The sequence below is a fragment of the Arctopsyche grandis genome, chromosome 4, assembly GCF_051622035.1.
Source record: "Arctopsyche grandis isolate Sample6627 chromosome 4, ASM5162203v2, whole genome shotgun sequence".
NCBI classification, from domain to species: Eukaryota; Metazoa; Arthropoda; class Insecta; order Trichoptera; family Hydropsychidae; genus Arctopsyche; species Arctopsyche grandis.
Window position 1 is genome coordinate 34,237,910 of NC_135358.1, and position 22,646 is coordinate 34,260,555.

At 38.9% G+C, this 22,646-nt stretch overlaps 3 protein-coding genes and 1 non-coding gene across 5 annotated transcripts; 1 reads left to right on the forward strand and 3 right to left on the reverse strand.

Annotated features, from left to right (window-relative positions):
- Positions 1-5: 5 nt before the first annotated feature.
- On the reverse strand, positions 6-78 carry TRNAT-UGU (transfer RNA threonine (anticodon UGU)). The gene has a single exon. It is a non-coding gene; the product is annotated as a tRNA-Thr (tRNA).
- Positions 79-744: 666 nt separating this feature from the next.
- Positions 745-1,353, reverse strand: Dnaaf6 (Dynein axonemal assembly factor 6). The gene is made up of 2 exons (XM_077429424.1): positions 1,281-1,353; positions 745-1,199 (listed from the first exon to the last, which is right to left on the reverse strand). The coding sequence occupies exons 1-2, from the start codon at positions 1,351-1,353 to the stop codon at positions 745-747; spliced, it is 528 nt and encodes a 175-aa protein (XP_077285550.1).
- Positions 1,354-3,583: 2,230 nt separating this feature from the next.
- LOC143910173 (uncharacterized) lies at positions 3,584-13,551 on the reverse strand. Of its 2 annotated transcripts, none has more exons than XM_077428536.1 (4): positions 12,586-13,551; positions 6,102-6,314; positions 5,662-5,889; positions 3,584-5,195 (listed from the first exon to the last, which is right to left on the reverse strand). In XM_077428536.1, the coding sequence occupies exons 1-4, from the start codon at positions 13,315-13,317 to the stop codon at positions 4,629-4,631; spliced, it is 1,740 nt and encodes a 579-aa protein (XP_077284662.1). In that variant the 5' UTR covers positions 13,318-13,551; the 3' UTR covers positions 3,584-4,628. The 2 variants fall into 2 exon arrangements, with proteins under 2 accessions (XP_077284662.1, XP_077284663.1); XM_077428537.1 differs by having other exon boundaries at positions 5,662-5,850; positions 12,586-13,545.
- A 6,921-nt stretch (positions 13,552-20,472) lies between these two features.
- On the forward strand, positions 20,473-22,218 carry Rpn3 (regulatory particle non-ATPase 3). Its single transcript, XM_077428607.1, has one exon. The coding sequence runs from the start codon at positions 20,595-20,597 to the stop codon at positions 22,089-22,091; it is 1,497 nt and encodes a 498-aa protein (XP_077284733.1). The 5' UTR covers positions 20,473-20,594; the 3' UTR covers positions 22,092-22,218.
- Positions 22,219-22,646: the final 428 nt, after the last annotated feature.

Here is a 22,646-nt window from a genome sequence, read left to right on the forward strand (position 1 = left end):
AAGCCTGCCCCCAGAGAGATTTGAACTCTCGACCCCTGGTTTACAAGACCAGTGCTCTAACCCCTGAGCTATGGAGGCTCGAGCCAGATGGTCATAATAATGCTTAAAGAACACATTATACAATTTAATAGAATCGATTCCAAACAATGACAAATTTTACAAACAGAATAATAATTTTAGTTTCATGACTCAAATTGAAATTTTAGTTTCATGTTTTAGTCTCATTTCTCAAATTGAAATTTTAATTAGAGAAAATCTAAACTATGATATCTCAATATTAAATTCCTGTTTTAAACAGCCATTTATTAAATAGCTTGTATAGATTTATCAACCAATTGCCATTGTTCTATAATGTATCAAATATTTTATACCTATCTTTGAAAGATGATTTTATTTATATCCATTATTTTCTTTGTAGAAGTATTTTGGAATCTAAAAGCTATGTATGTTTGAATAACCTCTGCCTAAATATGCAAAACGCTGCCCAGAAGAGCCAAAAAGTTAAAAACCCACTTCACGTCATAGAGCCAAGGTTAAACTTACTGTTTATTTCGGAATAGATTATTATAAAGCCTAGTTTGAATTAAAGCAACCAAATTTCTAAGAAAAAGTAGTAGACCTATTCTACAAAACTGATGTTTTCATTGTTTGTACTCAAAATATAGTAAGCAGCTACTTGAGTGTTTACTTGTTTTAATTGAATACATTTAAAAGATATACATATAGACATATTGTTAAACAGCATTAAAAATTGACGAAATCAAACTCTCGACACATCCGTAGTGTTAAAACAAGTGTTTCATCAGTTTGATTCCACTTAGCGTTGGATAGATCAGGATTAATCGGATGTGGCAATGATAAACGGAGTTTATATATAAATCCATCCAGTTTCAAATCTGTCTTGGTGAGATTCAAGTCCATTGCCGAGAATTTTTCGTCGGGCAGCTCGATTGTTATTATCATATCCTCACAGCTGGACGAAGACGGTGTCTTAGGACCCAATTGTAAAAACACATCTTCGGCTGTGACCGCTTGACTGTATTTGATGTTGAACTGAGGCTGCTTTTTACTCTCCATTGTCAGTTCATTGAATTCCAACTCTTGTTGCATCTCAAATTCCTCCAACGTCTTTGGTGTTTCGGTTTTCTTGACTTGCACGTTTTGATTGTGGCTGTTTGCTTGTATTGCTTTACTGCAATCTGTTCAAATTGTACACAACAGATATTGAACAATCAAAGAATGCAAACCTAATTATGTACATATAATCAGTGCTTATTTACCTGCTTTTGGAGCATCATCTGGAGGTTTCAACAACTCAGCTAATTTTAGTAAATCTGATCCTTCGTAATTCATTTTATATACTTCTGACAAGCGTCCTTTTATAAACTGATGAAAGTCGTCATGGAAACTGATGTTACCATGATACGAAATTCATTGAATATGTACATATGTAACAGTTCGTTCATGAACATACTAGTTTGTTCGGGTTTGGTGCAAACGATCGACAAGCGCCAGACAGACTGAACCACAGATTAACTGGATGGCTGCTTTAAACGCAATTGTCGACTTCACGAATGATAGATTGCACATCAGATGATGAGTAACCTTTCGATGTGCACAGATGCAATCGTTTGCACCGCATCGATAAAAAAACGTTACCACGCCCAAACTATGATATGGTTATCCAGGTCAAAACTCACTCCCTGGAGTGTTTTCAGTGATATTTTATCCCTGTATTAACAGTGATTCTCATATTCGAATAAATGTAGCAGAAACTTGTCGAAATAATAAAATCGTACAAATTAACAATGACATGAAGATACGCCCATCACAGCTGGAGTCTACCTACGCATGGCGTGCCGTACGATTCAGTGTGTCTGCACCTTAAATGAGCAGTTAATTGCAGTTGGCCAACTGTATTTATATTAAGTGTACTGCTATCGATTAGTAGTGAACGATAGCACCATTGTAGGCAGTTAAGTCAAGTTTTGTAACAAAATTTTTCTTCTGTAGGTGGTTGATATAAATGTGCAAAAAGCAATCTCGATCACGCAACATCTAGCGCCCGAGTTCTCGTTAGTACAATATTTGGCGTGGGTAGCTTTCGACTGATGGGAGTTATTGGGCGCCAGATGTTTCGTAACCGAGATTTTTTTGCGGAATAATCACCAAACCATTAAATGTGTTATTGTAGTTATCGAGTAAATGAAAAAAAAACAACTTGAGTTTTCATGTTTAATTTATTTATGATAGGTACTTTTTATAGCCTATCGTGTCATAATAAGATAGACTTGAAACTCATTCAATTGTGATCAATGTGGATAAACATTTGGCAGAAATGAAAAATGGATTTCTTTTTATATATAAAAAATATTTTAAACATATATATTGTAACAAGATTGTTTTATTCCCATTATATGGATATAATTCAGTTTTTTTTCCTATATAATCAAGTATAATAATAATAATATTTTTTTCACCTTAATTTTTTATAATTATTCGTATAATACATGATAAGAAGAGAAACATTTTATTTCGTCATAAAAAGATTTCAACTAATAATATTAAAATCAGCAAATCCATATAAATATTTTATATAATTTATATTAATGCGATATCTTTTCAGGTTTTTTTTATGAACATTGGATTACGTTTACAATATAAATATATCATTTATGCAAAGGTACTTTCCACGAAATGTCAACATATAGTAATAAAAAAAAAATGAAGGAGGGGGAAAATATCAGTCACAAAATTCAAAATGCAAATTCAACTAACAAAATAGAAATAAAACAAACCAGAAAATTGACATACATTCTAGTCATATATATATATAAATATATATGTATAGTCTTTTGTGTGTGATTTAATGAGTATTTTATTCAATTATAAAATGTTAACATTAAAAAGGGAATGTACGCATAGTCAATCTAGAATAAATAAAAGTTTTAAATACATTAACTAGAATGGAGAGTGTGACACAACGTTTGTTTACAAACAAATATCGAGTCAATTTAAAATCATTCACTCAAAAAAAAAAAAAACAAAAAAAATACAAGTATAAAATCAAATTAAGCTAATATGGCTATCGATAACACGCCGTGTAAGGTTTGACATTTCAGTCTCACAAAATTGGTGTACCATCCAAGAGAAAAGGTTATCTACCGTTAAAAGATGCTATTTATAATAAATATGTATATATGTATATATATTAATAGTTTGCGTGCTACATGCACCAGTAAGACATCTTGTGAAAAAGCTACCTCATGTATTACTCCTCCACAACGTAAAAACAAGACAGACTTTTAAAATTAGTTGGGCATTACATTTCATTTAATACTAAATAAAACATCACATTTAAAAACTGGGCTGAATAAACTAGGCAATTTCTCTACACAGTAGTAATAAAAACACATATTCACATCATTAAGAATTTTTAAGAATAAAGTGGACGATATAAATGTGAATAAAATGCTCATTTAAATAATAATAATAATAAACATAGTGCTATCAATTTTTTTTCAATAGAATAATTAAATAACAAATAAATTAGTCTTCTCATTCTATTTTTTTTTTTATTATTATAAACGTCTATTATTCGAATCACAAATAAATTGAAAATGCAGACAGGCAGTGCGCACTTGTTTCACTTTTCAAAAAAAAAAAAAACAAAAAAAAACTTAAAACGTACAATGACTTAAAAACTACGGACAAAAACACAAACAAGTATTTTAAGTAGTATTTATTTTTTTTTCCTTTTTTAAATCATACGAAAGTAAAGTATTATATCAAACACACTCATTTTAAAACATAATATACAAATATCTCATGAGTTAACTATATATAGTATATATTCATGTATATACAATACATACAATCGATCAATTAATCCACAAGTAACATTTTGAACTAAAATTATAATTATATACAATGACTATGAGTGTGATGCAAATAGCCGTAAATTAATTTGATATCGGCGCATGATAATTTATTGCTAAAAACAAAAAAAAAACCTACATATAATAACACTCATAAAAACAAGGGCTAACACCATATTAGGCACGGAGGCAGCTTTTGCGAACACACGTCTATTGCTTAAGAATATGTCTATGATTATTATTGAGAAGTTAAAATACACTGCGTAATTTATGTAACTATAATATAAAAATCAGAGTAGTTAGTTTATAATGCTTTTTTTTTTCATATTTTTTTTTGTAAATACATTTTAGCAACTCTGATAATCTCTCATGCATAGAAAAACATTCAGCATTTTTTTTCTATCTAGTCTATAAATAAATTCAATATAAAAACAACTTAAAATACCAAGTGATTGTGTACATTATACAAAAGAAGCAAAAGTCGTAACAAACTTGTCACTGGATTCCACATATAATAAATGCCCATGCACATAAGCAAATTTTCACCGCTTCATTTTTAAAACCCTGATACGAGTCTTTGAGACATGAATATCTTTTTTTATTTATTTTTTTAACAAATATTTATAACTTTCAAATATTTATGTCACCATCACGATGCAAACTTTCAATTTTATTACGCATCTCTTCCATTTATTAAAACTTATTATACACAGCATAAAAATGATATCACTAGGACATGTTTTGTAAGCATTATTTGTCATTTATGTCTGGCGGCGCTGTACTGTAATCCAATTGATAACCACCGGCTCGCGTCACTTCCTCGATAGAAGGTTCTTTACATTCACTGCCGGTGTGACCCGTCGTGCCGCAGTTAAAGCACGACACCTTCGGCTGGGTGAACATCGGTATAGGAACGTAGGAAGGATTGTACTGTGGTCCGTACATCGGCGCTTCGCCGTTCGCCGTGAACGGCGTGAAGTTCGGTCGGTACGACGGGAATGGAGCTGAAAACACGGGACGGGGATAGTGGTGAAACAGATACAGCGGCGGAGACGGCTGCCTCTGCCGTCCGTGACCGATCGAGCCCGGAGCGGACAGCGCTGGCGTGTCCGGGGGCGAATGACTGCCCGTACTGCTCCCCGATTCACTTCCCGACGATTGCTGATGGCGAATTTGAGAGGCGCTATACGAAGACGGCGGTTTGCTGCTCTGCGAAGGCCTCTGCAGGCCGTTTATCTTTTCGAGAGAGCGAAGCTGCGCGACCACGTTCGGCGATATTCCGAGATCGTGCAATCTATCTTCGTCCATGTGCTTAATCTGAAAAAAAAAAAAAACAAAAAAAACCGTCAAAATTATTCGACATTTGCCCTACGGAAAGCTATAACGAAAATTCAATGGTAATTCATTCCGTATAATTAGGCAGTAGGTGAAATGTGTCCCGATTCAGTTCATTGTCTGACGCATTACGTGTACTCTATATATTCCTCTGCCGGTGAAATGATTTAATAATGATATTCCGACATTGGATTATAGATTTAGCGGCAATCGGAATGATGACAGGTGTGTGATTTTAAGTTTGCACTGCGCAATATACACATGTGGGCCAGAAATGCTTGCACACAACAAGCATACATATATATTATAACACAATTACCTTTTGATTTGTGTACATTTTTTTTTACTTTTGAGTGCCCGAAAGGTATACCGTGTATATCTTTCAATCAAGTATCTTTCTGCCTACTGCCTAGCTATCAGGAATGAAGGGTGGGTCGTCGACTCTCACATCGTTGAGGTTCAAATTGTTGAAAGGGTCGACGAGCTGGTGCTGTTGGTGATGATGGGAATCGTGCAGAGGGGGTGGAAGTTGTGTCTCTTGAGCCGATCTCGGCGTGACACGAGGTACTACCGGAAGCGGCGGCGGCGGAACTTGAACATTCGGAGAAACTGGTCGGCTGTCACAAGGTGACGAGGGCTGCGAAAATGGTGATGGAGGCGTTGAAAACTTATACATCTAGAATTGCAACAAAAGTAAGTCGAAAACATATAAATCATATATATTTATATACAATATATCAATTACATTAACACACAGAAGGACGGAAAATCTCATTTACAATATTACAATACATCAAAATAGATAAGAAAGTTGTGCAAAACACGCTTGCAAACACAATGTAAGACATTACACATTTATATTGCTGTATACAAATAATATCAAATCACCTCTGGCGGTAACATTTCTGGCATTACCACCTCGGGCCAGTGTCCATGAGGAATATTATAATCGAGCATATTGTAAGGAGGTACGGGATACGTCGGCGGCGGGAGTACGCCCTCGGGAAGAACCGGCATGAGGGGCTCGTTTGAGCTCGGCGCATTCGTCACTATCACCGGAGTTATGATGTCGTTCATCTGATCCGACGTCACCGGCGGTCCCTGTAATGCAAACATCGGCCACGTCAATCACAAAATACATCATATACCAAACACAATGGCAAGTCGTAGAACGTGTACATACATACGTATACAAATATATATACGCGCGATTATAACATAAATTTTAATTGTGATATTCACACACGAGTTTGCCGTCACGCGTTCAATAGATAACGCGTTGGGCCACTATTAAAACGGTGACCACGGGTGACATCGAGTTTATCTTCATTTGCATGCGATTGACAAAGGTGAAATGATTGTCAGAGGAATCGATATCGTGCGATATTTCATTTTGAAATTATTACACAAATTTAACTCCAATTGCATATCTTCCGCGCTGATCGGTTCGGGGAAAAGTAAAACGGCCTTTTTGTTGGTGTTGATTAATCTCCGACAGTAGTTCGGATGTATGTAGTATACGTATCAGTGTTTAGAGCAGTGCTATCCAAAGTGGTCAAACATAATATTGAAAGACTGCAAAATCAATAGGATACAAAGTAGTAAATTAAAAAAATTGCACAAGAATGAATCACAATGGAAAGATATTAGTGACTCTATGTAATATGATATTTTATTAAAATGAAGAAAAAGTATCTAAAAGGCAATCCTCAAATGTGACAATTTTAGGAAAAGACATGAGTGTTTTTCATCATGAAAATCTTTGGTTTTTAATAACATATGTATATATGACATAGGTATTCTTGTATATGTTAAAAATAATATATTCCTTTGTGAGACGCGAGAAGATTTTTTAGTATTTTCCAAATCCAAATTAACATACATTTTAATATATTGTAATAATTCATTAAAAACTATGTAATAACTTGCATTGTATTTACACTACAACGGTTAAAAATGTGGCGTAAAAGCATATCCAGGAATCTCATACCCAACTCTATACTACACGAGAAAGCAAAATACTAGGACTCGAGATGAACGGAGACAAAACCAAGACTATGATGATGGATTGACATCATCAACTCGTGAGGACGAATGCTCTATCTGATTTTAAAGTTGTTCAAGAGTTCATCCATCTCGGATCAACGTTATCACACGAAGAAGAGCGTGGGACTGAAATAAAAAGGCAGATCGGCATGGTGAAAATTTCAATGCTGATACAGAACAAAATTTGGAAAGATCGGGGCATTATCCCGATCTTTAGTCTTCTGCATATTTCTACACGGAGTGCAGACATGGACGGTGCGAGCTCGAGAAAGGCAGAGAATAGACCGTTTTGAGACATGATGCTGGCAACGGAAGCATAGAATCATTTGGACAGCGAGGAGAATCAAACATTTATACATCCCGCAAGAGCTGAAGGTTGGCGACTGGCTATCATCCATCTGTCTCGGACGTATCCTCAAGTCCTTTGGGCATATCACCAGGACTGAAAAAATTGGTTGTCTTGGGAAGCCGAGGAAGAGCAACGGGCCGCATTATGGAAGTCAGAAGACGGGATTCAATCATGAGGAAAGCGACAACGAAGAGTACTCATGAAATAGGCAAAGTTTTTTTCATAAGACCTGGGGAAAAGCCATTTTCTAATGTGAATTATAAAATATTCTAATGTGGATACCTTTGAAATTGCTTTAAAAAAGCGAATTTTATATACCTTTGCAAATTGCGATGTAATGATTTTATTATGGAAAAAGACGGAATAAAAAATGATTTTATAACGACCCTCTACTATTCATTTACGAGCCCCACAAACAAGTTACTTTATATTTGTGAATGAAACGTCTGTGAACCAACGATCGTAAGAGATTTGTCGGTGAACGAGATGTCGTGTAATTATAAAAATCAACACATGTAGTTTCGCCACAATGAATACTTTTTGCGCAATAAAAAAGCAAACTTGTAAAACTCAATCACGACAACAGTATATTGTCACCTATACAAGAAAAAAAATCATAAAATTGCAATCACATTAAAAACCACATATCAAGACAGTTAGATCCATTTAGCAAAACGAAAAAAAACTCGACTGGAAAAGAATCACAAACAGAAGAAGCTTCCGTATACATGTGCTATAACACAAAAGTATTATTGAACACGGAAATTGTTAACATTTCATTTAACACTATAAAAACCTACATACATTTTACAACGAAGAAAAAAATCGACATAAATCATCATAATTATAAACACAAGTAAGCAAATCGACATTATTATATAATATAAATTTCAACTCTGGTACAAGAAAAAACAAACAAACAAACAAACAAACCGAAGGGTAATAAAAGCGATAATTTCTAGTATATGAATCGCTTTTCAAGTGAGCGAAGACAAAAACAAACAAACAAGACGGGATCTCTTACGACGACACCCATCATCGTCATCATCTCCTCGACAGATATACGAGCATACGCATATTGACATAAAGCCATCAATACACATGTACGGCAATGAAATTAAAATCAATGTATCGTGTAGACGACACGGACTACATCCAAATGTGTTGATCCTCAGTCAACACAATCGTAAACGAGACTGTTTGACCGAGTCGCAAGATATTACATTATCAGAATCTTGGACGCGATTAGCCGTGATGTAATGTGATTGTTACATTAACGACCGCTATCGAGGTAATATTTATAATATAATACATGTATATTGACGACGAGTGACAAAAACATTATATTATATACACTCGAGAGATAAAACAATAACGACATAATCGATGAATAATACAACACATTTTGAACGCAGTCATTAAATATGCAGTTTTGCTCGACGGATCTAATCCATAGCACGGATACAAAAGCAAACTGTATATTTTTACTTATATCGCGATCGAGACTGTTGGATCCATTGTGCAAAACTATGATTTTAAGTATATATATACAATGACAATATAATTTGCAGAATTTTTACAAATATATGAATTTTTTTCATAACAATACTAGTATTTTAACGATTGGTTTTGAATAGAATTGATACATGAACCATACTCAAGGCTATTGCCGCTAGCAGATTATCTACTCGTACAATGCTCATTATTTAGTGCCGCTCTTGACTGTCGTCCGATCATTCCATCCGCATACAAACGAGCATGTGTATAATATGTTACATTCGCATACATTCCTGGTATATAAATATTAATGTTTCTCTGATGATCTCCTACATTCTCACGAGCTGCTGGTGTATATATAATGAATATTTTTATTCCGTCTGGCTGTCTGCGTACAAACGATCATGTGTGTTAGTCCGTATATTCTCGTATATCACGAAAACACACTGAATAGTACGGAACGCCACGTCCCCAAATCGAATTCAGGTGTAGTTACACGTGCAGAGTGCATATGTTTCTCTTTACAATTCTTCAAATATGGGATACACCGTTAAGGGTAACATATCACCGAAAACACTCTGGGGGGGGGGGGGGGTAGTTTTTGGGACTGTGTACCATAAACATATATATGGGCTAGTGTACTATGTATTTGGGACCGTGTACCACTCAGTGTGTTTTCGTCCATATTCTAATTGGCGAATCTCGAGACGTTTAATAAGATAGGAAGGAGACGTCAATTTTACAGAAAAAGGTTTCAAGGAAAATCAGACAAATTGGCAAACTCTGATAAGAAACGATCGACCTGGAGTCACAAATCTGGCCAGCGGGACTCGAACCCGTGACCACTCTGCTCGAAAGCATAATATGCTAACCGGTGGCCCTTATGGCATAAACTCAAAGTTGACGAAGACTCGAATAACGAACTCGTACCAGAACAACACCTCAGGCTGGAAGCTAATCCATGCCACGAATAAGAGATTCATGGGAGGAGCTGATGAAACCGTCTACCCCAGTCATTTTATCATTTTTTGAGTCTTCCCCAACTCATATGTTGTACTTGTGCAACTTGTCCCGTTGTTGGTGCCACTTCAGCATATTTTTTTTATTTGTATCGTAGCAACGACCTGTTTCTTATAATTTTTGTTTTTTCCTGCTACCCCATAATGTTGTTGAAGCATTTCTATCAAAATATCGCCAGCAGCGAAGAAAATACGGACCCTAACAAACTAATCTCAAATGAATAGGGCAAACCCCAACTTAATTTAACCTAACCTGACCCTTAAATGTTTTATTTCAACATTTTCACAAAAAATAAAAAACATCTTAGCAGCCAACACATTTATTTAAGGTTAGGTTAGGTTAGGTTAAGTTAAGATGCACTGAATAGTAGTAGCGTAGTTTCGAGAAGCCATAATTTTCAAACACGCTCAAAAAGAACTTACGCAATAGAATTCCACATAAAAAAAGGTCAGCATCTTCGGATAACATACAAATATTCCTTGAACCTTTTATGTGAAAGTTTGCATGTCTAGATTGCAACCATCACCAGTGCATTTTTCTGGTCACCTCATTTAAGATTAGGTTCGGTATTGTATTATTCAGCCTCACTGTCACTGATACAGTGAGATCGAGCATATTAAAGTAAAAACGCGAAGGTAGATCGCATACTAAAGTACATAGATATGTGAAGGGTAGACTGCATACTACCCCGTCGGGGTTCTTGTCAGTGTTTGCTCTTACACTCTTAGGGCGAAATCACACAGCGGTGAATGTGATTTAGATTCTTTGTTATAGATTCTATACAAGGCATAGTCCTTTCAAAACGTCCAAAAAAAAAAAGACCCCCTGGGTGTAATTGTATTCTTGTATTTATCCTGGTGATCGATAACGGTTTTAAGAAATGTGGTAGAGCTCGTCGACGTTCCACATATGTGATTTCGCCCTTAGGGCTCAACTCACGAACAACTTTGTTGACGAGTTTTGTCTCTGGAAAGTCTGCGTGTGCGAACTCGGGGATGACCACACGTGCTAATGTAGTTTTTTCACTATAGATACCAAAAGACATTTTGAAGGATCGCGTCGGTCGCTCAGGTCATAAAATTCATGCGACCAGACCCAACCGTTGCAACCGTCTTCGGATTTTATTACCCGAGAGACTGATATGTTGCAGAGTGCGGCCCGATACAATGTGTATGGGATTGGTGATTTTGCAACTTCAAGACGACACATTGCGTAAACCAAGTTGCTTGTGAGTTGAGCGGTGCGGCTTGGCCCTTACAGCTGGAGTCTACCTAGGCAAGCCGTAAGTCTGCGCCCTTATATAGTTGCAAGGATAAACTAGAAAGTAGTAAGTACTATTAAGCATGTCTTTCAAAAAAATAAGTAACGTGGGAACATGGCAGAGAGTATCCACTGTCCAAGTGCATTCGTGGGTAAACAATAGAAACCCCAGATTAGGTAAGTATGTTCAGTAAGTAAGTTCTCACCGACCAGGGTAGTGCGGCCCGGCCCTTAGGGCGCAATCACACATCGAGGGATGCGGTACGCTGTACGTGGGATATATTTTTGAGATAGTTTAAAACATACAAAAAAAAAATTTCGTATACATTGAAATTCTATAGCATTGTTTATGCGCGCTTTATGTGTTCATGCGTTGTTGTTCATTTTGTATTTGGTTATGTACAGTGTGGTTTTTTTTTTATTAGAACAGTGATGTGCGGTTGTTCTTGTGCGATATTAATGAACAACTGTCTCGTTCTCCGACTGTATTCGTCGGGGGGGTGGTGGCCTCATGTTGAGGGCTTTAAGAGTCAAATTCCGTGACCTTTAAAGTGGGCTTAGAACTAACTTGACAGTGATATATATATATATATATATATATATATATATATATATATATATATATATATATATATATATATATATATATATATATATACCAATTCGATCCTTCGGACGGAGCTTGACAGTGCTCGATAACGGTGTATCCCATATTATACTAGATAAGTATTCCGTTTTTTTTGGTAACAGATGTGCATTGTTGCACTTGAAGAATGTCAAGCTCCGTCCGAAGGGTCGAATTGGTATTGGTATATATATATGTAGAAATGATTTTTAAACGAGCCGAGCCGTATGTATGGTTGGTCAAACTGCTATGGATAAAGTGTGTGTGTGGTATGCATGGGAGAGACCGGATGCGTGTTGTTATGGTCACTTGTTGGAGAACGAGCCCGAAGACATCATGTACAATAAATAGTCTTTAGACACTTAATCTGTGCGTTTCGCTTGGAATCCTTCACATCCGGATCCTATATATATATATATATATATATCACTGTCAAGTTAGTATAAAAACAATTGTATAGAATTTCAACGATTGCTGTGTGATCGCGCCCTTACGGAGTTGATGATTCGAAGTGTGGCCTTATATAATAGGTGATGACGGACGATGGCACGGAGGGTGGACGAGCGGGGTCGTACCTGGAGCTGAGGCGTCTTCATGTACATCCTCATGGAGGGGTTGGCCAGGAGGCAGTTGCCGCAGGGGGCTCCGTCGGGGTAGCGGTGGCTCTCGTTGGGCTGGCGGTGCGGGTGCGGGTGGGGGTGGTGGTGTGAGGGGTGTGAGGGGTGCGGCGGGGGCGGAGGCGAGTAGTAGTCGTCGGCGGCGGGGGTGGGTGAGGGGGAGGGGGCCGAGGGCAGGGGAGGGAGCGGGGGTGCGGGTTGGCGGTGGCGCGCCTCCTCGAGTTTGAGGCGGTCGAGGATGTCGCCGAAGTGGGAGCGCTGGTCGAAGGTGAAGGCGGGGTGGTGGAGGGCCATGGAGTAGAGCAGCAGGAGCTCCTCGAGAGGGTCGTTGCCGGCGCGGAGGCCGGCGAGGAGGCCGGCGCGTTCGAGGCCGACGAGCACGGCGTAGAGGGTGGCGGCGCAGGCCGTGTTGCAGGACCTGAGCAGGGAGACGTAGAGCGCCATTTTGCGGGGCGCGCGCGGGTCCTGCGCGGCGGCGGCCACGTCGTGCGCCAGCTCGGTGGGGTTGTTGGCGCGCAACTCGGCGCCGCGCAGCTCCTGGAAGTCGCGCTTGCCCAACTCCTCGACGTACGTGCCGACGAAGCGCAGCTCGAAGGGCAGGCACATGTTGAGCAGACTGCACATGGCGTCGATGCGCTTGTAGCTCTCGAGCTCCTTAAACCACGTGAGCACGTCCTCCTTGCAGACCATGTCGGGGCCACATGGGGGGTGGCGGCGCGCGGGCTGAGCCTTCTCGCCTCTCCTCGCTTCGTCCGCGCTAAAATCACCGATCGCCACTATAGAGCCTCTCTCTGTGCACACCTCGCTCACCACTCGCCACTCGCCACTTGCAACTCACACCCACCACCGCGCTCTGTCACTCACACACTCGCGCACTTTTCTCCCACACCGACATCTGCACCCACTCGCGACCCCATAGACAATGACGCCGCCCCGACGCGACGCCACCGACACCCCGCTCTCTATCCATCTTGTGCAATCTGACTTTCGCGACTGGGGCCGTCGACCGGACAAATGTTATTTATTTATTGAAAAATCAACGGGCCTCAGATGTAGAAATTGATAAAAGTAAAGAATAAATATAACAAAATAACATCTGAGCTCAATTATAGATTTTTACAAAATACATAATATATTGTAAGACAGGGAAGGTATGTTGACCGTATCCCGGTCTGACGAAACACGTGTTGTGTAGTTTGAAAGAGGATCGTTTATTTTTGTTCAATTGGTACAATGGTTATTGTATGTACGAAGAGGTTTCTTCGGAGAAGTGATCTGTTTGAACTCTAGAGGGTCACTCTGCCGGTGGAGGTTGCTGCGTTGCTTTATAAACGTTTTGGGTTGAAGTGTGTCGTGTGCACATATTTTGTTCTTGGTACTCGCGCTGCCCTAGTTATGCTGCGAGCGTGGTTTTATGGGTTCATACGCCTGGACGTAGTTCGTCGTTTTTATGGGTTCAGTGTGTTCTTCCTTTGTTTCCCAGACACGTGTATAGAAACATGTGTCGACCTTTTGACGAGGCGAGCGTGTGCCATGCGTTAATGATTTTCCTGTATATGTGTCGCAGTGACCTGATGAGATCATTTCAGTTGTACTATATGCCTACAATATCTAGTACATATTGATAAACAAAATTGTTCAGACTATGTCTGATGATCGGCTTTCGTGGCCTTACGACCCACGATTTGGCCGATATATTTTTGTGCTGGCCACCCTGACAGCCAACACAAATTGACAGTCGATAGCGGTTTGGCGCGTAAACACTCCGGTGTTTACGGGGCCCACCTCGTCACCGAAATCACCAGCTAGAGGCTGGTGAGGGTTGTGACGATACTTGGAGACCAGCTCCAGTATCCGTCCGGTGTGCACCAGAGGAAGCTTGGTCTGTCTTCGTGCAGAAGGCAGACAACTGAGCTACGCGTGGCTAACCTCAAAAGGCACGCGTGGTTACTTTGTTTACTCCCCCCCCCCTGTCCCCCCTGCTTGATCTCTGTATATATATATATATATATATATATATATATATATATATATATATATATATATATATATATATATATATATATATAAAATACAGTCACCATACAAACAGAATTACAACCTGTTTTCATTTTTATACAATTTCCCGCCTTTGTCCTGTATCACACTCACTTACTCACACTGTACGAGAGAGAGCGAGATATACATCGAGCCGAGCCGACATCAGCAGAGACCAGACCGCAGACGACGACCTGTAGATCCCTTGGAGGAAACCAGCCCCGCCCACGCTTACCACGAGCTTCTCATAAACCGACTTCCGGTGTCCTTCGAGGACCCCTTGAGTCTGTACAGAATAAAAACTAAAAACGACGCTGTTCCGACCAAGTCTTCATGGTCAGCTTTCGTGGCGTTACGACCAAAGGAGCCGTTTTGGAGGGAGATCGGCGCCGAGCGCGCGTCCCCGCCTCCTATTCGTTTTCCGCTTCGGTCGAGTGAACATCTCTGTTCGCTACCGAGTTTGTTCCCACCACCGAGTCCCGATCAGCTCAGCCTGGATCGGCAGACGATACTGGAAGTACAGCTTCAGTATACGTCCGGTGAGAAGTGAGGAAATCCTGGTCTTTCTTCGTCGAAGTCAGATCACGTAGTCACGTGAGGAGTGAAGTTATCATAACCTCTCGAACACGTGCGCGCTAATTTCACGACGGACTCCCCCCCCCCCCTGCTTATTCTCTGTATTTATACATATATAAAATACAGTCACCATACAAACAGAATTACAACCTGTTTTTATTATTATTACAATTCCCCCCTTTTTCCACATCACGCATCCCACGCACATTACGAAGGAGAAAGGGACATAGCAGAGCAGCCGACATCAGCAGAGACCAGACCACCGACGACGAAGGAAGGCACCTTGAGGAAACCAGCCCCGCCCACGCTTACCACGAGCTTCTACAAACCCGACTTCCGGGGTGCTCTCGAGTTGAACATCCCTGGAGTCTGTACAGACGCCAACTACACCCCACTCTTCACTCTCTGCCTTATTTCAATCTTGTGCAATCTGACTTTCGCAACTGGGGCCGTCTACCTGAGAAATGTTATTTATTTATTTATTGAAAAATCAACGGGCCTCAGATGTAGAAATTCATAAAAGTAAAAATTAATATAACATAATAACATCCGAGCCCAATTATAGATTTTTACAAAATAGACAGACAAATGAAAAAGAAATAAATAAAAACTAATAAAGAATAGATAATAAAACCCAATAAATAATAAAGAATAAAAATTAAAAGCGACGCCACCTACACCCCACTCTCCGCTCTCTGCCACATTTCGATCTTGTGCAATCTGACTTTCGCGATTGGGGCCGTCGAAATGTTATTTATTGTAAAATCAACAGGCCTCAGATGTAGAAATTGATAAAAGTAAAGAATAAATATAACAAGATAACATCTGAGCTCAATTATAGATTTTTACAAAATACATAATATGGTAATTGGACTATTCGTCACATTGAGGTGGTCACAAAGACAATTTTTGCCATGAAAATCGCGAACACACAATATTTGGCACTCAAGTTCTCGTTACTATGATAGTTATCGTTAGTATGATGGACTTTTCGGCTGCCAGATGTTCCGTTATAGAGATTTTAGTGACTTTGTCACGAGTAATTTGTGACCAGTAATCACCGAACCACATAATATATATAGTACATATAGACAAACAAATAAAAAATAAAAGAATAAACACTAATAAATAATAAAGAATAGAAACTAAAAGCGACGCCACCTACACCCCGCTGTCCACTCTCCGCCGCCTTTCGATCTTGTGCAATACCTGATACTGGGGCCGTCGACCGGAGAAATGTTATTTATTTATTAAAAAATCAACGGGCCTCAGATGTAGAAATTCATAAAAATAAAGAATAAATATAACAAAATAGCATCTGAGCCCAATTATAGATTTTTACAAAATACATAATATATCTAGTACATATGTATAGACAAACAAATGAAAAAAAAAAGAAGAAAAACTAATATAAAGAATAAAGAATAAAACTAAAAGCGACGCCACCTATCCCCCGATCTCCGCTCTTCGCCGTCTTTCGATCTTGTGTAATCTGACTTTCACGATTGGGGCCGTCAACCAGAGAAATGTTATTTATTGTAAAATCAACAGGCCTCAGATGTAGAAATTGATAAAAATAAATCATTTAAGTAACATATTATTCAATTAACATCGTATGACAGTTTTTAAAAGTGTCATTTCGACTCATTCTACATACAATTTCAGGGGTGACATCAGAGAAATATAAAAATTATTTTTAAATAAATGTAAAACATTTCTCTTGGTGGCGTCGAATATTAATAACCAATTATGTAAGTTTAATTAATATAAAATACGTTTATTTTTTATTATATGTACATATTTTTTTTGAAACTATACATTACACGCTAATTTAAAAGTTCCCAAATACAGAAAAATGCAAAAACGGTGGATAAAAATAATCCGCCAATTGATAAAAGAACGGATTGGCTATCAACGCCCAACACCGCCATATGCTCAAATTGTAAATAAATTTATATCAAAATAAATCTTTTATTTCTGTAGTGAATATGTGATGACCCCGGTTCTATCCCGTGTGTGTATCTGTAGTTATGGAAACGTTACGCGTATTATTATGACACAGGCAATGTATTGATGCGCTTCTATTATTATAACATTTCTCTGCCGCTAACAATTACAACATTTTCCGTGCCCAGTTCTCATGGTGACCAGAAAAATGCAATCGTGATAGTTGCACTCTCGAGACATCCAAACTTTCAAAAATGCTCAAGGAAAACTGACGCAATAGAATTTTACAAAAAAGCGTCAAGGGGTATTTGTATGTTATCCGAGGGTGCTAACCTTTTTTTGTGGAATTCTATTGCGTAGGTTCTTTTTGAGCGCCTTTGAAAATTAGGACTTTTCTAAACTGCGCTACTTTTCAGTTCAATTTAGTACATCTTTCCGGGAACCAGTTGCCATATAGTAACCACAGGTGGCTATATGGGAACAGTTTTTTTTTAATTTCACCGGCTTTTAAATATTTTCTTTTCCTCAAAAGCCCGATGCACACGAATAGAATAGTTTGGCATGGTTACTACTTTTATTCCTTTCAACAAAACCAATAGTAGTGCGGGCAAAGAGTTTCCGCTTTTTACTGCACTTAACCGAGATACCCAAAAACTTTTTTGCGGTCTAGTGACCTAAAAAGATTTACATAAGCTTCTTTTATATGATGAACGCTTGAAAATAAATGTTTTTGTTTAGATTTTTTTTTTATTACAAAATAACCAAAGGATTTTATCAAAATTTATTTATTCATTTACCGTGGCCTAACATATTAAATGCGTTCTGTTTTATTGACTTTCCCAATTGGCAACCCCAATTTTAAGTTACATCGTGACTTCTCTTGAATTATTTTTTTTATTATATTTCATTTTAACGTAAATAAAATGCTAAGCTGCATAGTTTGAGTACCACTGCTTAATTCAGATATGTTAATATTGACGTTTAAATAAACAAACATATTAACGAGTGTGCGTGCTGATTAAAAAAATAACGGATGGCCATTTAAATCCGATTAAGTATTTAATCAAGTTGTTTGCTATCTCATCGATGACATAAAAATAAATCCAATGCAATGTTTATTTTTTTTCCATATACAAATAAACATATCGTACTAAGTATATGAACATATTTTATCCAATAATTTATGAACCATTAAAATATGTAGCTAAATATTGATATATCGTTTAAAATATTTCAGTGTAGATTATCGTTTATAATAATTGTCTATTGTGTACGTGCCTGTCAATGTCCGTTGACATGCTCCGTCTCTCTTTCTCCCCTTAGAATTGTATATCGTGGAAAGAGACGCGGCATAGTGTGGACTTTGCGCACATCACTTTGTTCATATTTATAATATTTAAAGTTTAATTCATTTTTTTGAAAAAATAAATTTGTATTTTTAATTTATTGTTTGTTTATGTCGGTCAATCATTAAGGCGGCTTCCTTTAATTCGAATTGAGATATTTCACCAAGTGCACAAGTATGTGCACCCAGGACACTAGTATGTACATACATATATGTATAGTAAGGAAGGGAGCACTTGCCGTTGTAAAAGTGAAACTAATAACTTCATAAAAATTTAAATGAGCTCACTCAGTTTACATTTATTATAATATAAAATGAACCGACTTGGTTTTTATTTATTGTTATTTCATCAATAAATGACACAGAAACATCATTTGGAGTTCAGAGGGGAGCACTTGCCAAGTTGCCATCCCTAGAATTGGCCAGACCATGCATATCATTTGAAATACTATAAATCTTAATCAAATCGACTATGCGTTACTAAAAGCTTTTGCCCAGCAGAAATTATAAATAAACCACCGCTGCGTTTATCATTAATCAATAAAAAAGCATTTTTCCAAAATGATTAAAGCGGTTCGGTGATTAATCCACAAACAACGATTTCGCGCACGTCATTAAAATATCGATCACGAAACATCTGGCATCGAAAAACTCCATCAATCTAAACACGTGAAATATTGTACTAACGAGAACTCGAGTGCCAGATATTCCGTATTCGCGATTTTTGTGGCAACGTTTGTCATGCGCGCGATCGCAATTTGTGCAATAATCCGTTTACCAATTATAACATACTGTAAAGAGAGAAAGACGCATGACGGTTGTAGAAGGTGTTTATTCGTGTGCTCTCGTCGGTGCTCCAGGTCGGAATGGTTTCCAGGCTGAGAGCGCCCCATATTTATACCCGTTGGGCACAACACACATATGTACATACATACATACACATGTAAGCTATTGGTCGATGAGTGGGGCGATCCAATTGGCCGTTACATACGGCTTATTCATTCGGCGAGGACATTTTGGCGCGAACGAGAGATCAGGTGATTAGCTCTCGTAAGCCATCGGTTCACGAGCGCCACCCACCTAATCTCTACGTTACAATACATATACCAAATTGTATAATTCGAAATATAGATATTATATATTTTGACCGCCTTCCTTTGATTATTTAAACTTAAAATTTTGATAGCGGAAGTTGTAACACACTTCTTTGTAGTTCTAGAAAAATTGACTAATTAAATTTGAAATTGTAACGCGACGTTCTCCCGAGTGTCCCTTCAGTTGGTAGCGGTAGGAATAGTTAAGGTGACACCAGTGACTTTACCGCGCCAACACCATACTCCTCTCGAGCAGTATCGAGAGCGATTCTCTCTATAGCCAGCCGTCAGCCGGGAAGGACCTCCCTATCCAGTATCTCCGCCGAGCGTCTTCAGAGACGCCCAGAGATCGCCATCTTGTGTCCACACGAGGCAGTACGGAGTTTGTCTCCTGCCTCCCCCTCCCGCTGCTGTGACCCGACCAGCGGTGCTTCAACGAGAAGACGACCGCAGAGCCAGCTTCCCGACCACGAGGAAGCTGTTATCAACGAAGACGATTTGCAGTCAGGAACCTTCCGACTATATATATATATATATATAACACTATCCCAAGGTAAGTCCACGTTTCTATATAACCCGACCCTTGAAAGAACGACGTAAACGCCCTCTGCACTCCCACAGCGAGATCAGATAAGCGCGCGTAAATCCGTTCGTTAAAAAATTATTTTTCTTTCACCTTTTCCGAAAATTATACGAAACCGATAAATACCATAGTTTATTTGAGCGAAACTTTATTGATAAACATATAGCCCCGGATTTGACATTTTACATCACGATGATAGCTTCTAATAAATAAATAAAAAATATATACGCTTTGGGCTTAGGAGAAATATATAAGTGTTTAGGCCACAGTCGTCGAAGTGTGGTGCGTGGTTGTCAACCTGCGCGGCGTTACTCGGCATTCTGTCAGCCGTCAGCCGGTCATTGCGAGTTGCAAAGAGCGTTCGCACGATAACTGACAGGACGAGATGGCAGCGGATCAGCAGCCACAGGACGTGGAGATGAAGAGTGCTGGAGCGGAGAGTCCAGGAAGTGCGGGCGAGGCGGCCAAACCTGGCGTGCAGACGGCCGCCTCCGTGGTCCAGGAACTGCGCGAACAGGCCAGGCAGATAGACAAAGCCGTGGCTGCCAAGGAGCCTCGTTTCATACTGCGCGTATTGCGAGCCCTACCTTTAACTCGACGCAAACTCACCCCTGCGGTTCTTCGCGCAGTCATCACTTCCATGTATCCACCTGGCCTAGAAAGGGACTCTCTCCTGCCCTACGTAGATGAGAAAAACGCCACTTCAACGACCGAAACGGAGCCGCCCCGAGCTCGTGCCCCAACCAAGAGTCCCGCACCGGAGGTAGATTGCTACTTCCACTTGCTCGTACTGCTTAAACTCATCGACACCAACCGGCTAGACGAGGCCACCGTCTGTTCCGATAAACTAATGAACAAGATCACATCTCAAAACAGGCGCACTTTGGATCTCGTCGCCGCCAAGTGCTACTTCTATCACACTAGAGTTGCTGAACTCAACGATAACTTGGTTGGAATCCGAGCTTTCCTCTATGCTCGTCTTCGCACGGCCACTCTAAGGAACGACTGTGAAGGTCAAGCCGTCTTAATCAATTGCTTACTACGTAACTATCTCCACTATTCTCTCTATGATCAAGCGGACAAGTTGGTCAGCAAGTCCGTGTATCCGGAAACAGCGAGCAATAACGAGTGGGCGAGATTTTTATATTACTTGGGACGTATTAAGGCCGCCAGATTGGAATACAGCGAAGCTCATAAACACCTCGTTCAAGCTATGAGGAAGGCTCCTCAAACGGCTGCCGTCGGATTCAGACAGACTGTACAAAAGTTGGCGATCTTAGTTGAACTTTTATTGGGTGATATTCCCGATAGAAAGATATTCCGACAGGCTGCTCTGCGCAAGTCTCTGGTGCCGTACTTCCAACTGACGCAGGCTGTCAGAATGGGCAATCTTCAACGGTTCAGCGAGGTGTTGGAGAACTTCGAACAGCAGTTCAGGAACGACCACACATTCATGTTAATGTTCAGATTGCGACACAATGTCATCAAGACGGCGATCCGTTCTATCGGTTTGTCGTATTCGCACATATCATCTCAAGACATTGCGCGTAAGCTAGGTTTGAAGTCTGCAGAAGATGCAGAGTTTTTCGTCGCCAAGGCTATACGAGATGGCGTCATCGAAGCTACGCTCGATCCCGAGACGGGAAATATGAGCAGCAAAGAGAGTTCCGATATATATTGCACTCGTGAACCGCAGTTAGCTTTTCATCAAAGGATTTCGTTTTGCTTAGATTTGCACAAACAGAGTGTTAAAGCTATGAGATATCCCCCAAAGTCGTACGGCAAAGAGTTGGAAAGTGCCGAGGAGAGAAGAGAAAGAGAACAGCAAGACTTAGAATTAGCTAAAGAGATGGCGGAAGAGGACGATGATGGTTTCCCTTGAATATGTAGTTTATAATTTTTCTATTTGCTTGAATTATTATATTGTATCGTCTTTTGAACTTATTAACTCTTAATTATAATTTTGAAAGTACTGTTTATTCATAAAACAAAATATAATTTGATTACTTATAAAAATGCATTTTTATTATTATGTTGTTTATATATTTCTATATTGATTACATGTTTTATTTAGATTGAAGGAGTGTACATATGTAAGTAGTTACAAGACTTTTGATTTACCAGGGAGTGCCGTTATTTGGAATCATTGAGATCATTTAAATATAACTTTGATTGAGATAATTTAAATATAACCAGAAATCATTGAATAGATACATAACTTGAGCGTAGTTACACGTGTACTTCTTATGATAGATTGATATATCGAGGCTGTGGAGTTGGAGTCGGAGCATTTCAAGTGGAGTTGGACTCGGACTCCTTTTTTAATTTTCTTTAATTAATAGTATTACGGTATATGTCAACTAGTCTCCAGTTTTATTGAAGTAAAATCACCAATAAATTTAAATTTAATAATTTCTCTACAAAAACCATGAATTTA

Bases quoted from the DNA above. Each gene is read 5' to 3' on its own strand.
- Dnaaf6 (XM_077429424.1), bottom strand. From the start codon at position 1,353: ATGAATTACGAAGGATCAGATTTACTAAAATTAGCTGAGTTGTTGAAA. The intron at 1,200-1,280 runs GTAAATAAGCAC...CAATTTGAACAG, and splicing joins AGATGATGCTCCAAAAGCAG to ATTGCAGTAAAGCAATACAA.
- LOC143910173 (XM_077428536.1), bottom strand. From the start codon at position 13,317: ATGGTCTGCAAGGAGGACGTGCTCACGTGGTTTAAGGAGCTCGAGAGC. The intron at 6,315-12,585 runs GTACGACCCCGC...TTTGCATTACAG, and splicing joins TGAAGACGCCTCAGCTCCAG to GGACCGCCGGTGACGTCGGA. The intron at 5,890-6,101 runs GTGATTTGATAT...TTGCAATTCTAG, and splicing joins CAGAAATGTTACCGCCAGAG to ATGTATAAGTTTTCAACGCC.
- Rpn3 (XM_077428607.1), top strand. From the start codon at position 20,595: ATGGCAGCGGATCAGCAGCCACAGGACGTGGAGATGAAGAGTGCTGGA.